The sequence below is a fragment of the Chelonoidis abingdonii genome, chromosome 5 (genome assembly GCF_003597395.2).
Source record: "Chelonoidis abingdonii isolate Lonesome George chromosome 5, CheloAbing_2.0, whole genome shotgun sequence".
Lineage (NCBI taxonomy): Eukaryota > Metazoa > Chordata > Testudines > Testudinidae > Chelonoidis > Chelonoidis abingdonii.
The window spans coordinates 147,098,952-147,116,216 of NC_133773.1; the positions used below are offsets into that span (position 1 = coordinate 147,098,952).

Genomic DNA, 17,265 nt, shown 5'->3' on the forward strand with positions numbered 1-17,265 from the left:
CTCGGGTTCTGCCGCTCGTCCTAGCGCCTGGCACCGCCGTGGGCACACTCGGGTTCTGCCGCTCGTCCTAGCGCCTGGCACCGCCGTGGGGACGCTCGGGTTCTGCCGCTCGTCCTAGCGCCTGGCACCGCCGCGGGGACGCTCGGATTGTGCCGCTCGTCCTAGCGCCTGGCACTGCCGCGCGGACGCTCGGGATCTGCCGCTCGTCCTATTGCCGAGCCATCTGGGAATGTGGTGGAGGGTGGCCCAGGGGCTCAGCTGGATTCACTGGTGCCTGGGGACGCGTCGTGTGAGCAGTGAAGTCCATGTCCACGTTGCATGGGACCGGAGAGAGAACTGAGCCTGTGGGACCATGCGGCCGAGGGACTGGTGGGGCGTTAGGCCCAGTCTAGCTCATTCCCCTGGGCCCAGGCACCTCTCCTGGCAGGACAGCAGTGTCCTGTGAGCACCAGCGGCTGGTGCTGCAGGGGCCGGGCAGCTGGGAAGGGCTGTTCTCCCTTTTCATCCGCCGCCTCCCATGGGCACCTTCATGCCACCCAGGGCTGCTTGGCATTGGGCATCTTGTGGGACACTCGTGCACCTGCCAGCCCCATGCCCCGCCCGGAGCCCTCTTGCTTGCAGCCATGCCCCTGTGCATATGGCTGTGCTGCCCCCTTCACACCCGTCTGTGCAATGCCCCCTCCTGGGCCCTCCCAGTACCCAACCTGGTCACAGCTGACCAGTCGGGGTGGGGGGGATTGTTTCCCCAGCCAGGGGCTGCTGCTGGGCAGGTGTTCTCCTCCTTCTGGGGCTGGAGCCTGGCCGGGAGGTGCTCCCAGCTCTGGGGTGCTGTTAGCCTGCGCCCGGTCACTGGGCCCCACTGAGCCGCAGCTCCTTGGACAGCGTCTCCCTCTCGGCTTCGCTCCGCACAGAGACCTCGGAGCTTGTCTGCAGCTGCCGGTGGGGGGCTCAGCACCACCTTTGCCTGGTCCCAGTGTCTGGCCCTGAGTGCCGGGGGTGGCCCAGCACCCGGCCTGAGCCCCGCTCTGCTCCAGGGCTGGGGGGCAGAGGGATTGCCAGGTTTGGGGGAGGCTCCCAGAGACAGATGCTGCGGGTCAAGCTGAGGTCCCAGCCCTTCTCTGGCCCTGTCCACCAGGGCTCCTCGCCGCTGCCCCAGGCTGGGACCACAACTTCTGTCTGGGTCTGGGTCTCCCCCCGGCTCGGGGCTGGCCGGGGGGGAGGGGAGACGTCCCTGTGCTCTGGGGGCACCAGCAGGGAGGTTTTTAACGACATTCCTAAGTGCGTTTTTTGCGGTGGCCCCTGACAGCGGGGCTCCACCGTGCTGGGCGCTGCCCAGACACAGGGAGGGATGGTCCCTGCCCCAAGGCTCAGTGGAGGAAGGAAGGGAGGGAACGTGGCTCATCCCAGGCGAGGGGCAGGTTGTTTGCCAAGCCCCAGCAGATTGGGGATGGAGCCAACCTTGAAACCCAGGGGTCCTGCTGCCCAGTGCAGTGCCCTCCCTCCTGCCTGGGTGCCACCACTGCCCTGCTTGTTCCCTCTGGGGCTGTGTGGTTCCTGCGTGGGCGTGGGCTGGGTCCCCCTGGCCAGCCCTAGCTTCGCCCTCCCAGCTTGCTGGCATTTGTTCCCATTGGGTTTAACGACTTTCTGGCTTCACCAGGCGGAAGCGGCGCCGGTTGCGCAGACGTCACTGGCTGCCGCTCGCGTCACCCCGCCCCGCGTGCCAGCTCCCGCCCCAGGGTGGGCGCGGGCTCAGGGAGTGTTTCATGCAGTTACGAAGTGTCTGATTGAGGCAGGAGGCGCCAGCCGCTCCCTGGGGAGTATCAAGGCCAGGACTGGAGGCCCAAGTAATCCAATCTGGGCCGGCTGCAATCGAATTAGCCCAGAATTAACCCAGCAGCCAAGAGGAGCTGACTGTCCCTCCTGGCCAGCGGGTTTGGGGGAGAGGGAGGAAGCCGGGAGGTCTTGGAATAATGAGATTACACAGGGGCGGGGAATCGAGTGGTTTGGCAGCCGCTCCCTCCCATAACCCAGGGCCCTAGTGGGCCTCGCAGCTTAATTGGCGCGTGTGCGAGGCAGCTCCTGGGAAGCCGGGCTGTCAAAGCTGAAGGGCGGGCAGGGCCCGTTTTAATAACAGCTGCCTCCCCCCCGCTCCAGGAAGGAGCATCTGAGCCCCACACAGATCCCGGAGCAGGGAGGAGCCATTGCCCAGGGCCTCCTTGCAGAAACGCACAGCCAGGAAATTCTGCATCTGCAGCAACCCCAGCTGTTCCCCACCACTGGCAGTGACGCCAGTCTGCCAACGGGGCACAAGAGCTGCGGGGCTTGTGCTTGGCCCAAGGCCAGTCACTGGGTTGGGGGATCTTTGCAGGAAATGATGCACACGCTCCCTGCCCTGGGGTGGGATCAGAAATTGTCCTCTGGAGGGGGCACACCTGTCTCTGGGGCAGGGGCTGTCCAGCGCCTGGTGCAATGGGGCTCTGGGCTGTGGCTGGGACCTCTAGGCTCCACTGCAGTACAGATCAGAACAATAATATCTCACCGGGGTGTGTTATGCTTATCATTTTAACATCAGCACGTCTTCATTCACACACACACACACACACACATACACAGGCTGCGCACACACTCCCACACACAGAGTGCACACGCACCCCCCACACACAGGGTGCACACCCACACATGTAGGGTGCACACACAGACACACATGCAGGGTTCATGACAATGTGGTGATATGTCTCAGTTGTCTGACCAGGTTTTGTCAAGAACACATCTTGGTTCCGGAAGATCATCTCAGACACCTCATTCTTCTGGTCTGGTGTTAAACTGGGAGACACTGTCACTTGTCTGGAAGGCTTGTTTTCCTGGGTTAGGTCTTTTTGGACAGTTATGCATGCCTCTTGTGCATGCCAGGGTTTCAGAAGGTTGATGTGATAAATCTGTTCTTGTTTTCGGCGTCCTGGCTGCTGCACCTTGTAGATTACTTCCCCCACGGCTTCAACCACCTCATAGGGCCCCTGCCATTGGGCCAGAAGCTTGCTTTCTGCCGTGTGTACCAACACCATCACCCGATCCCCTGGTTGGAACTGTCGGACTTTTGCCTGGCAATGGATTTTCTGGGCCTCCTGTGCCTTTTCCAAATGTTCCCATGCAATAGGGGTGACCCGGGCTATCCGGTCTCGCATCTGTATTACATGTTCTATTATATTTCTCCCCTCATTGGGTTCCTCTTCCCAGATCTCTTTGGCAATATCTAGCATGCCACGGGGGTGACGCCTGTATAGTAACTCGAATGGGGAAAACCCAGTCGAGGCCTGAGGTACCTCCCCGATAACGAACATAAGGTAGGGCAGTAGGGTGTCCCAATCCTTCCCGTCCCGACTTACCACCTTCCTTAGCATAGCCTTGAGGGTTCAGTTAAACCTTTCTACCAACCCATCAGTCTGCAAATGGTAGACTGAAGTTCTCAGGGTATGTATATGGAGCAGCGTACAGAGGTCCTTCATTAGCTTTGACATAAATGGGGTTCCTTGGTCTGTTAATATCTCCTTTGGTAGCCCCACTCGCAAAGATCCCCACCAGCTCTTTGGCTATCGTTTTAGAGGCTGTGTTCCGCAGGGGACAGCTTTCTGGGTAGCGAGTAGCATAGTCCAAAACAACAAGTATATATTGGTGGCCCCGAGCCGTCTTCTCCAGGGGTCCCACTAGGTCCATGGCTATTCGCTCAAAGGGGACCTCTATGATGGGAAGGGTACTAAAGGTGCCCTCAGGTGGGGACAGGGACTGTGCAGCTGACACTCCGGGCAGGATGCACAGTACCTCCGCACTTCTTCATGTACTCCGGGCCAGAAGAACCGTCGTAGGACTCGTGCCAGGGTCTTCTCTACCCCAAGTGCCCCCCAAAAAGATGACTATGAGCAAGACTTAATACAGCGTTCTGGTGTTTTTGAGGTACTAAGATCTGCTGTACCTTCTGCCCTGTACTGATGCAACTCGGTATAAGAGATTCTTCTTCATTATGAAGTAGGGTCCTGGTCCCTGTTTTCCCCTTCCACGGGACCCCATCTATTTCAGTCACCTCCTTTCTAATGTTGTTGTACCTTGGGTCTTCAGCCTGGTCCCATCCAAAATTTCCTCTTCCGGGGCTAATCTGCCCAAGATCTAGGGGCCCAGTCTCTGTTGCCTCTACTGGTTCAGAAGCGTTAGGGTGGGGTCAGACTCAGGTGCTTCTCCTCTCCTGGGTGGCCTCCTTTTCAGCTGCTCGGTCCGCCTACCTACGAGAGCGACCCTCTGGCTTTGGTCCAGTATTCGGGTTCCAAGGCCTTAGCTGCCTCCTTTCCCTTTTCGACTTTCTACATGTCTGGGAATGGAAAATAAATCTGGGGATATTTCAGAGAAGACTGGGGGTTGACAGTCTACTGTGGATGCCTCACTAACTTCAGGGTTCCCCTCTTTCTCCAATCCTCCTACTGGGAGTAAGTTTCCAAACGTGGGAAGTCCCTCCTATGAGCATCCGGGTTGGGCAGTTTGATCCACCTTTGCTGCTACCTCAGTGGTGTCCCCTTCTGAATTTCGAGTTTTACTGGGATGGTGGGGTAATAACCAACTGTCCCATGGACGCATGTTATCCCCGTACGCTTAGCCCGCAGCAGCTGACTACACTTCACAAGCTTCCCCGAGCAGGAGCGGCTCCAGGGTTTTTGGCTCCCTAGGCAGGGGCCCTTCCACACTCCCGGTCTTTGGGGCACTTCGGCGGCAGGTCCTGGATCAAGTGTAGGACCCGCTGCAGAATTGCCGACAACGACCCAGAGCGTGGAAGGAGCCCCCGCCGCCGAATTGCCACCAAGGGCGGTAAAATGCCGCCCTCTCAAATCCTGGTGCCCTAGGTGACCGCCTAGGGCACCTAAATGGAAGCGCCGGCCCTGTCCCCAAGACAAGCGTGATAGTGCTCCCCGAACCAACCAGTGCTGTGGTCTTTACCCCATTTAGCTTTACTGGTCTGGTGTACATATGTGGGGTTAGTGAAACCCCCACAAGGTGGATTAGGGAGCATGGGTCTGCCCAGTTCCCCAGGTTACACAGCATCGGCTCCTCCGCATTGGGACACTGTGCAGCTATATGTCCCCACTCCCCACAGGCATAACATCTGTATGGAGCCCTAGGCATTCCCCGGTATCTTGGCTTGGGCAATCTAACGTCATGATCCTCTTCTCCCTCTGTGCTCCAACTCTTTGTGGCTTCTGGTGAACCTCCAGCCCCTCTCTTTCTCCACCTGGGCCCTCCTGGTGGCCCAGTCACCCGAGCTCTAGGGTTTGGTGCTGCTAGTTTAACCCGGGGTGCCTCGTCCTTAACTGGTAGGATCAGCTCCCTCGCCATCCTTTGCCTCTCTACCAGTGCAACAACCTCATCATAGGTGGAGGGTTCGTTCTGGCTGACCCAGGCACGAAGGTCTGGTGGTAACCCCCTCATGTATCGGTCGATGACCAGAACCTCTAGTATCTCTTCCGGACTCCGGGATTCCGTTTGCAACCACTTTCGTGTGAGATGGATGAGGTCATACAATTGGGACCGTGGGATTTTGTTTTCCTGGTATCTCCACTCATGATACCGCTGGGCCCGCACTGCGGTCGTTACCCCAGATCTGGCCAGGATCTCTGCTTTCAGCTGGGAGTAGTCTGCTGCAGCCTCTTCAGGCAGATCTTAGTAAGCCTTCTGGGCTTCCCCACACAGGAGTGGGGCAAGGATGCCAGACCACTGATCTCGAGGCCATGCCTCCCGTAGGGCTGTCCTCTCAAAGGCCAGAAGGTATGCCTCTACATCATCCTCCCGCATCATTTTCTGCAGCCAATGGCTAGCTCGTATGAGCCATGTCCCATTATGGCCACGGTTCAGCTCTGTAAGGGTCTTTACTTGGTTTACCAGTTCCCGCAACATAGCTCAGTCTTGAGAAGCCTGGTCCATCAGCAGGCAATTAGTTCTTGCTGCAGCTGCACTTCCTCCTGTTGGGTGGCTGCCTGGACACGGGAGCCTCCTGCTGGGTCGCCATAGCTTGTATCAATGCCCGCACTACGTCATCCATTGTGGTGGAAAAAAACCAAAACCCTCTACCTTTTTTTTTAAATTACCCTCCTTCTTCCGCCGCGCTATGCACACCAAAGATCCCACTTCTGACACCAGTTATGACAAAGTTCCTCCTCTACCTTGGTGGGTTCTGCACTTATTGGCAGATTGGCTCACCTCAGTGATCTTCCCCACAGTCTGGGTCAACTCCTCCTGTGTCTGATCAGGAGTTGGGAGGTTTGGGGGGACCCGGGCCTGCCCTCTACTCCGGGTTCCAGCCCAGGGCCCTGTGGATCGCAGCTGTCTATAGTACCTCCTGTAACAGCTGCATGACAGCTACAACTCCCTGGGCTACTTCCCCATGGACTCCTCCAAACATCTTCTTTAGCCTCACCACAGGACCTTTCTGCTGGTGTCTGATAAAGCTTGTACTCCTTAGACCTCCAGCAGCACCTCCTCTCACTCTCAGCTCCTTGTGCCTCTTGCTCCCAGCTCTTCACACACACTTCCTCTCCTCTGGCTCCCTCCTGCCTGACAGGAGTGAGCTCCTTTTTAAACACAGGTGCCCTGATTAGCCTGCCTTGATTGGCTGCAGGTGTTCTAATCAGCCTGTCTGCCTTAATTGGTTCTAGCAGGTTCCTGATTACTCTAGTGCAGCCCCTGCTCTGGTCACTTAGGGAACAGAAAACTACTCATCCAGTGACCAGTATATTTGCCCTCTTCCAGACTCCTGTACCCCACTGGTCTGGGTCTGTCACAGTCCATATTCAGGGTGACTCCTGTCAGTGACTGGGGATCTCAATCCTTGTGGCTTAAGGTTTCCTCCTCTTGAAACCCAAAGCAGATCTGAGATGAAGCAGGATCGTGCCCCAGGGTTTTTATATGTTTCCAGCAGCCTTTCGGCCTGAGAAAACAATAGGCTTAATTCTCCTTCCAAACATCCTGGCAATTAGCACAGGGCAATTTATCCATGAAACAGTTCAGATACAGGTTACCACAACCTTCAAAGAGACACATGGACAATAACACTATTTCACTCAAGTATCATCTTAAATGCTAATATTCCCTTTTTGATCTTTGAATTAAAGCTCTAGCAATAGACAAGACTTGTTTGCTGGCATCCCAAGACCTGAGCAAACACCTCCCCTTCTACCTCTAACGCTGCAGACTTGCGTTTCAAAGCTCAGTTCATTTACAGATCTTCCTAACCAGTCTTTAAAGTTTGGCCCTGGGTCAGGTCAGTCTGAGTTAATTAACTCTTTCTGGCCTGTCATCCTTCAGTGAGAAATTAGATCAGACTCATAACATCACACAGGAGTTCAGGCAAGTTGTGGCCTGAAGCTCTGTGGATCCCAGGACTCCAGTCAATGGGGCTTTAAAGGGAACCCCGAACAGTGGGCAAGGTGGCGGCACAGAGCTGGCAGCTCCTCTGGGCACTTGTCCAGGCAGTGCCAAGTGCACTCATGGTGGTGTAGGAATGCCAGTGACAACCCAAGCCCCGTATCCCACGCACCCTGGGGCAGCGCTGCCATCAGGCTCCCAGCCAGGGAGAGCCGGTGGGAGAAGGCAGGAGCTCCTGACGCTAAGTCTGCAGAACAGTTTCCATTCAACCCTTTTCCCGGGGCTCAGACCTTTCCCTCACATCCCCCTTCGCAGCTGACATGTCCCAGCCCTGGGCTCTGCCTGCAGTGAGATCAGCGGCTGAGCAGAATCCCTCCAGCTCTCCTGAGCTCACTGGGAGCGTGTGTGTGTGTGTGTGTGGGGGGGGTGACCGTCCTATCCTGTTCTGAATGAGAAATCTGGCTTTTCTTTCAAACACACCTGCACAGAGCTAAATTCAAAACCAGCCTGGAAGCTCCATCCTGGTCCTGGACCTCTTGTCTTGCAACTCTGGCAAAATCAACCTGAGAAATTGGTTTGGAAATCCTGGAAAGCTGCAAAGGTTTGAGAGGGCAGCAAGTGTGGGGGTTGTTGCAAAGAGGTCGTCTCTGCACTCAAAATGCAGTGCACACGCACACACCCATGCACACACACACCCAGGCACACACATACTCCCCATGCGCACACACACATACACACACAGAGACACACCCACGCACACACCTATGCACGCGCACACACACACACATATGCACACACACACAGACACATCCACACTCACACCCATGCATGCACGCACACACACCCCCATACACACACACACATATGCACACACCCCCACACACACATCTGTGCACACACCGATCCATCAATGCACACACTAATGTGCACCCCCCTGTGTTATTGATATACTGACCATATAGACATGGGTCTGCAACCAAGGTTCTGAGTGGCCACCAATCCTATGTAAAGGGGGTCATATTAAGGTGTCTAAGAACAAAGGTTATGGTGTTACTGGTTATGGTATGCTGTATGTGTGTCTGTATCATTTTTTGTAAGTTGAGTTATGAATATTGGCTGTATACTGGTCTGTATTTTAAATTGTAGCTGCAGTGCTTGGTGACCCAACCAGCTGGTGTCGCTCAGCTTAGCCTGCTTGATGGCCCATAAGACATCACCTACACAATCTGACCCATTGAGATGGAGGCACATAACGCTGTAAATCAGCATGGTGTGCAGAGAACTGCCCATGACTGCAAACTCCATTTTCTGCTAACTTTCCACAGTAAGACAACAAGGAGTGTTCTTACACACGTGAAAAGTTATATAAGGGCAAGGCCTCATCTCCCATTTTGTCTTCAATCCTGCTTCTTACCTCTGGAGGAGACTTTGCCTACAAGCTGAAGCTCTTGCACAAAGGACTCGAATACCCATCCCAGGGGGATGTCTCCAGAGAACTGGAATTTAAAACCTGCAGTTTACTTCATCACTGCTTACAAGCCTGAACTAAAGACTTTGCCTTACTAGTATGAAATGGTAAAGGTTATTCAGCTTTTAACAATTCTAGACTCTCCCTTCTACTTTTTTCTTTTATGAACATAACCTTAGATTTTAGATTACAAAATAAAGGATTGCAACAGCGTGCATTTTCATCAGCAAATAAGGGAAGTATGGGTTGGAGAATGTACCTGCTGAAGTGGATAGAAAAACTGGCTGAATCAACGGCTGCTCAGCGGTAGGTATCAATGGCACACTCTGCTCTAGTTGGCAACCGAGTAACAAGTGGTGTGCCCCAGGGGTCTGTCTCTAGGGCTTCGTTCTATTTCAATGTCATTCCATTAATGATCTTGATGATGGGCATAGCTTGCACATTTAGTAAATTTGCACTGATGAGCACCAAGTGGGGGAGAATGGTGAGACACGCTGAGGGAGGGATAGGATTCAGGGAGCTACTTAGACAAATTGGAGAGTGGGGCCACAAGAAAACTTCATGAAGTTTCAACTAAGGACAAGTGAAATCCTGCACTTTAGGACAGAAAACCCATGCACTGCTACAGGCTGGAGACTGTTTGGCTCTAGTAGCGAGTGCTGAAGAAAAGGGATCTTGGTTACGGTAGATGGAAAGTTGTGAACCATGGCCTCGAGTGTGGGCTCTTGTAGCATAAAAGGCTAATATGCATACTGGGCTGTATTGGGAGGATGTTGCCAGAAAGATCGAGGGATGTGATTATTCCCTTCTATTCGCACTGGTGAGGCCACATCTGGTAATATTGTGTCCAGTTTTGTTGGCGCCACACTACAAAAAGACGTGATCATTGGATAAGAGGTCCAGGGGGAGGGCAACAAAACAATGGTTAGAGGATGTGAGCAATACTTATGACAAGTAGAGACTGAAGGGACTGGGCTTATTTAGCCGCAGAAGAGAAGCATAGCGGAATTTGATAGCAACTTCAACATTGAAGCGATGCTCCAGAGGAGGAGAGCTATGGCTCTATTCTCAGTGTATGTAGGAGCAGAAACAAGGCGCAATGGTTTGGAAGTTGCAGTTTGTGGAAGTCGAGCCTGGATTATTAGAAAAAAACTTCTGACTAGGAGAGGGTGAAGTATTGGAATGGTTTACTTAGAGGTTGGTAGAGATCTCCATCTTTAGGCTGATTTAAAGCCGGCTAGACCGCAACCGTGGCTGGGATGTATTAGGGAAACTGGTCTGGCCTTTAGCAGGGGTTTGGACTTTAGATGACTCATGAGAGGTCCCTTTTCCAACCTTTTGATTCTATGAATTCTATGATTTGTGGTAAGATCTGAGGTGTAACCCAATTAGATGAAGCGATGTACCCTCACTGCTCCCATTATACTTGACCCACCCACCGTACTCCCCGCATTGGGACATTACAGCTGTATGTACTTATAATGCTAACCCATAACCAAATACCACGTCCCCCCATACTCTGTGTGTTTGCCACCCCGATGACTAATGACTGACATGCCAAACTCTGTGTATCATCCTTATTTAAATATTCTATAATAAACATATTGACCTGGGTCTGGGCTTGTCTTTGGGGATCGAGAGAAACTTTTTTCTTTTACTGGGGTGTTGGTTTTTCATAACCATTCATCCCAGGACGTGTGGGACTGGTGGTGATACTGGGGACTGGAAGTGGTCTAAGGAAATTGCTTGTGTAAAAATTTGTGGTTACCAAGTGGGGTGAAACCGAAGTCATTTTTGTCTGGCTGGTTTGGTTTGCCTTAGAGATGGAAAAACCCCAGCCTAGGGCTGTGACTGCCCTGTTTGAGCAATTGGTCCTGATTTGGCACTCTCAGCTGGGTCCCGCCAGAACCACATTGTCACACCCCCCACACCTATGCATACACACACACACCCATGCAGATACACTCACACTCACTATGCACACAGACACACCCATGCACACACCTGTGCACGCATACACACACACACATGCACCCATGGGCACACACACATACCCACCCACCGACCCACACACACATATGCACATACACACACACAGACACACCCATGCACATGCTCACCCACCCATGCACACGCACACCCACCCATGCATATGTGTACACCCATGCACACCCACACACAGATTCCATGTATGGATGGTTGACAGACACGTGCTACCCTGGACAGACATGTGACTTGCAGACACCTCTAGTTCCATTACCTGCCCATTAACCCACCTGCGGGGAACTTCGGTTAAAATTCCAGCCCTCTGGGTCATTTCAACCAGCTGCCAGTTTGGAGTTTTAATCAAGCTGCTGGCAAAAGGTTCCCTTCTCCTCAGTGTGAAGCCTGTGCTCCCGGATGCCCGGCCGAGCCTCAGGGCTGATGCCACTCAGCCAGGGCCAGGGTCAGAGCCGGGGCCAGGGCTGGGTCAGAGCCAGGGCTGGGGCCAGGGCTAGGGTTAGGGCCAGCAACCATCTGCCCAGGTGTGTTTGCCATGTGATATCCTGAGTTGCTGGGGCGGGGGGAGGGGAGCGGCTGCTCCAGCCCATGGCTGGGGCAATTCTCAGCTCCAGTGGGACCCAGGCCTTGCTCTGGGCCCAGGAGTCCTGGGGCCTCAGGGGTGGGAGGGGCGTTCCCAGGACTAGGAAAGGTCCGTTAAGATCCTTTCGGGAGCCATTTCAGATGTATTAGGAATGTAATTCCGGGCTTTTCCTGCCCTTTCAGCCCTTTGCCAACCCTCCTGGGGGGGAGGGAGATCCTGGACTAACGTTCCCATCGATTCCACCATGGGCAGGATTCACCCAGTTTCCCAGGCCAAGGGACCCATCCAGGACTCCCCGAGATTGTCTTTGCCTCTCTGTCTTACCAGGTGGGGGTGGGTACAGCTCAGCTCATGCTCTGCCACTTGAGATCCACCCTCCCCCCAGCCCCGGGTAACCCAGCACCATCCCAACCAGCCTCGGTGCCAATGGGCACCTGACCTCACTACAGCGCACAGTGCAGGGCCAACCATGTGTGCATGGGGGAGGTCTGTCTGGGGGGCTATGTGCAGTGGCTACCAGAACGGCAGAAACCATTAGGAAAGGGACAGATAAAAGGACAATAAATATTGTTCTGCCCACACCTTGGATACTGCGGGCAGATGTGGTCGCCCCATCTCTGGAAAGACCTGTCGGAATTGGAAAAGGTGCAGAAAAGGGCAGCAAAACTGTGGAGGGATCTGGAACAGCTTCCGAATGAGGAGAGGCTAAAGAGACTGGGCTGTTCAGCTTGGAAAAGAGGAGACTAAGGGGGGATATGATAGGGGCCTATAAAATCATGACTGGTGTGGAGAAAGTAAATAAGGAAGTGGTGTTTACTCCTCCTCCTAACACTCGAACCAGGGGTCACCCAATGGCATTAACAGGCAGCAGGTTTAAAACTCACAAAAGGAAGTATTTCTTCACACAGCGCAGAGTTAACCTGTGGAACTCCCTGCCAGGGGATGTTGTGAAGGCCAAAAATATAACTGGGTTAAAAAAGAATTAGAGAAATTCCTGGAGGATGGGTCCACCAATGGCTAGTAGCCAAGATGGTCAGAGACACAATCTCATGGTCTGGGAGTCCCCAAGTCTCTGGCTACCAGACGCTGGGACTGGAGGACAAGGATTGGATCACACAGTAACTGCCCTGCTCTGTTCGCTTGCCCTGCAGCACCTGGCATTGGCCACGATCAGAGACAGGATACTGGGCTAACTGGCCCATCAGTCTGACCGTATGGCCGTTCTTGTAGGGGAGGTTGCTACGGATCGCTCCGCCCGCCCACATTCATTCAGGCCCCAGCAGCGGTGGCCTGGCTGTGAGTCCCAGTGACAGAGCCTTCTCGTCGTAGGATCCCTCGGAGGTGGGTCGCTCTCCACTCTGATGTTGCTGGGTGCTGTCTGTGTGACCCTGGGGCCGGGAACGCACTCTGCTCCCCGGCGGGGGTCGGACGGCTCTGGGGGAGACTGCGACTGGGAACCACTGCCCATTGGCCAGCCCAGAGCATGACCCTGGCCCAGCTCACACTCACTCCTGATGCTGGGTCAGATCAATGGTCCATGCAGCCCTGTCCCCGACAGTGGGCAGGGCTTCCGGGGAGTGGACGAACAGGGCACTTGGAGGGATACACCTGTCTGCCCCCCATAGCTTCCAGCAGCCAGAGGTTTAGAGACACCCAGAGCATGGGGCTGCAGCTCTGCCCATCCTGGCTAGTAGCCACTACTGGACCTGACCTCCAGGAACCGAGCTAGTTCTTTTCGACCCCCGTTATCCTTCTGACCTTTCCAATACCCTGGCAGCGAGTTTCCCCGGGGGGTCTGTGCGCTGGGGGAAGAATGCTTCCTCTGCTGCCTGCTAGTTCACAGGGTGGCCCCCGGGGCTGTTGTGGGAAATGGTAGCGAATGGGTCACAGACGCTTTCCAAGTGTCAAACTTCCGCAGTTGTACTCTGGGCCTTGATTTGCTCCAAGAACCCTGGAGCCCCAGCCACACCCCTGTGGGGACAAGGAGGGGGGCCTGTCTGTTTGGCACTTTGGATCCCTGCTCCAACTCCCAGCCTGGAGCCTGCATGCAAGCCCTGGGAGCCTGCCCCTGGGAGTCCTCCAGGCTGGCCAGGAGCCAGTGCCAAGCCTGGGCCTGGGGGTGTTGCCCTCCCCCATGGGACTAGAGCACTGCCCAGGGAATCTGAGCCTGGGGGTGTCGCCCTCCCCTATGGGACCGGGCACTAGGGGCGGGGACCATAGCACGGCAGGGATCTGAGCCTGGGGAGACGGTCCCCCTTGTGCCTCTGGGAGTTGGGGCATCGCCCCATCCTGCCCCTGTAATTAAGGGGTGGGGGCAGGCAGTGAGAAGCGGCTCCGCAGCCCTGGGACTGGGCCTGGGGGGCTGGCAGGTGGGAGGGGACCTCCTGGGAGATTTGCAGCCTGGCTGCCCCAGTCTCGGGTTCCCCCCAGACAGGATGCGCTGCGGGCTGCGCCTGTGGGTCTGCAGGTCCCGGCTCCGGGGGCAGCTGCCGTCTGTGCTCTGGAGCGGGGAGCCCGACCCTCCCCGGCCAGGCCCCACCCTGCCCCGGGGGCTCAGCGCCTGCCCAGCCACCCCATACCGCCAGGCGGGTGAGGCCGGCCCGAGTCCCTGCCTGGCCCCCAGACCAGCCGAGGCAGTTCCCGGTGACTATCTGGGCTGGGTGGGGGTGAAAGGGGCTGGAGCCCCCCCAACGCCGTAGGAGCCGCGGGCAGGGGCGGAACGGCCCCCGGGAGGGGAACAGTCCTTTGCCGCCCCTGCCTCTGGCCCCTGGCGGGTGTAGCTCGGCGCTGTCCGAGCCAGGCTGGGCTGGAAGCCGGGACGGACGCAGCCCGGGACCCAATCCGCAGCCACCCGCGAAGGGAGTGATCCCGCGGCCGCCCCGCGCTGGTGTGGGCGGGTCTGTGGGAGCCCCCGGGGCGCGGGGCTCCCGGGTGGATAAACTCGGTTATTGCCCTTACTCCTCCCCGAGCGCCAGCGGCGATTCCCTGGGGGGGGGGCGGCAGTGCCGTGCGGTGTCTGCGGGGGGCGGGGGTTGCTGGGTGGGGCAAAGTGGTCCTGGCGGAACTGTGGGCCCCAGGATCTACGCAAGGGGAGACCACCGGCGCTGAGGGGGCGGGCGGCGCTGGCGCGCAGGTGGTTCGGAGATTCTGCCCCTGCCCCCCCCGCACAATGCCCGGCTGCGCTTGGGGGGAGCCAGTTCCGAGCATCGGGGATTCCCCCCCAACCCCCCCACCCCACGGGTCCAGCAGACAACAGGCTGCGCTCCCTCTGACCTTTCTTCCTCCCTGGGCCCGGGTCCCGGTGTCCTCGCCAGCCTGTGGCTGCCCCGCCGCTGCCTACCAGGGATGGGACGGGCTCGCTGACTCCTGACCCCGCGCCCAAGTGGAAAGATGAATTGAACTTGTCGGTAGGCCTGAACCCCGAGCGGGCAGCTGAGTGGGCGGCTGGCTCCCCGCTGCTCCGGCCGCCACGTCAGTGGGTCAGGCGAGGGCGGCCCGTGGACTCAGCTTGCTCACCTGGCTTTTCCGGGCTGCGGAAGCATAAGTCTGACCAAGGGAGTTCGGCCGGGCAAGCAGAGTTGGTGGGAAACACATACGCGGCGTTCACGATAGCCTGGAATATGCTCGATGCGCTAGGCTTTGGGAGCCATGCGGAGCCGAGAGAAGGCAGCGTCGAACACAGTATGTCCCCCGGCACGGCGCCACTGGACTCCAGCCCTCTGCCTCAGCTCGGACGCTCGCATCTGTCCGGGCGCTCGACCCGCTCTGCCCGCTGCCCTGCTGCTGTCGGAGACCGCTCCGACGCCCCGGCTCGGAGCGAGGTAAAATTGAAGCGAAATCCGAGTGGGCCAGCCCGCTCGGGAGGCCCCTCTGGCAGGGCGCTCCTGTGCCCTGTGAGGTGGGCCCGCGCTCTGCGACCTAGGCCTGGGATCAGCGCCGAGCTGCGACTCGCGGCGCGCGCGGGGCTCCAGACGGTCCGCGGGGCCGAGGACGGGTGCGCCCCGATATCGTTTCTGCCAAGAACTCAAACGGCGGCGGTTCCTGCGACCCCTTGACTCACAGCCCTCTTGGGTCGAGGCACTGATTCATCACTGCCAGCGAGGCGCCACCATCAGCGACAGCCGCGAGCCTTTCGGCCCCCGCTCGATGGACCAGGGCAGCAAGAGCGCAGCGCTAGCCCACGAGGGGCCAGGCCTCTAGTCGGTACGTCGCTGGTCATCCGCCGGCAGCGCCAGGGGGGCCCGGCTCGCATGGGGCCGGCCCGTGCGGGAGAGCGCGCGGGGACGGGGTGCGCAGCGCGGCCGCTCCATGGAGCCCTCGGGGCTGGAGCAGGAGGGCGCGGGCCAGACCCACCCGCCCCACGAGCCCATCAGCTTCGGCATCGACCAGATCCTGAGCAGCCCGGAGCCGGGCAGCTGCTTGGGGCCGGCCCGCCCGGCGGGGGAGCCGGACTACGCGCTCTACGGGAGCGGCTGCGGCGGCGCCTACAACCCCGCCTGTTCGCTGGGCTCCCACAGCCTCAGCCGGAGCATGAGCGTGGCCCCGGGGGGCCCCGCGGGAGGGGTGATCCGGGTGCCGGCGCACAGACCCCTGCCCCCCGCGCCGGCGGCGCCCGCAGCTCCCCCGCAGCCGGGGGTCCCCGGCCTCCCCAGCCTCACCTTCCCCTGGATGGAGAGCAGCAGGCGGCTCGCCAAAGACCGGCTTTCAGGTGAGCCCCCGCCCGCCGCCAGCTCCCTGGCCCTGCTGGCCAAGCCCCATTCCCGGCGGGGTGCGCCGGATCCCCGCCCCTCTCTCGGGGGTGCTCAGCCACAGGGCCCAGATGGGCATGAAACTGGGCCCGATCCCGGCAGGTACCGAGCGCTCCTCGCTGACATCCCGGGCCGGATCGGGCTCTGCCGCCCTCTGTCCGCCGGGCTTGTGCGGGGCGGAGCTGCCCGGCCCTGGGCAGGGAGCGGCCAGCGGCTCAGCGCCCCGCAGCATGAACCCGGGGCGGGGCAGGGCGGTGGCTCCGGCTGCTCGACCCGGGGAGATTCCGGCCAGCAGGGGCCTGGCCCGGCTCCCCAGTCCTGGCCAGTTCGGTGTCTCGGCTCCGGGACAGAGTCAGCGCCTGTTCCCGGACCCTCTGCGGGGCAGCCGAAGAACCAGGACTAGGAGAGCGGACCCCGAGTGACAGCGGGATGGCGCCCGGGGGCCCCGGCTGCGCTGGGCAGGTGCGGGGGCGGCTCCAGGCACCAGAGCACCAAGCGGCGAAGGGGCAGCAAGCTGGGGGTGGGGAGAGCGGCTGCCGGTCGCCCTGAGGCGGCAATTCGGCGGCGGGGACGCCGAGGGCTCAGGACCGGGGACCTCCCGCGAAAGCCGCCTGCCTGCCGTGCGTGGGCGGCAAAACACACAGAGCCGCCCCTAGCTGGCGGGTCCCCGGTCCCGCGGACTCCGGCTGGGGCTGTGCCAGGGCCCGGCGGGTCCGAACTCTGCTGGCCGCAGCCCCCGGGCCCCGGTGGCCCAGCTGCCGCTTCCCGCGCAGCGCCCGGCGGGGGGCAACCCCCGACCGGGGTCTGGGGAGAAACGTCCCCGGGTGCGCGGCCGCTTCGGAACCGGCTCCAGCTCACGTTGCTGTTTCCGGACCGCCCGGTCCTTTTCCGTCCAGTCCCCGGCGAACTGCAGCCGGATCAAGCGGCCCCAGGCCCGGCTCGCTGGACAGGAGCAGGGCATAGCCCGGAGCCTCGATCCCACCCTGCGTCCCCTCGGAGCTGGAGGCAGGCGGCGGGAAGGGACTGGAGTCCTGGGGCAGCCTCCGCAGCCCCCTTCCCTTCCCGCG

At 58.5% G+C, this 17,265-nt stretch overlaps 1 protein-coding gene across 1 annotated transcript in view; it reads left to right on the top strand.

The window, feature by feature from the left end:
* Positions 1–15,758: 15,758 nt before the first annotated feature.
* TLX2 (T cell leukemia homeobox 2) overlaps positions 15,759–17,265 on the top strand; it is an 8,431-nt gene continuing 6,924 nt past the window's right edge. The window contains exon 1 of the mRNA XM_032774353.2: positions 15,759–16,158. Coding sequence (XP_032630244.1) covers positions 15,759–16,158 — 400 coding nt within the window. The remainder of the gene's footprint in view (positions 16,159–17,265) is intronic.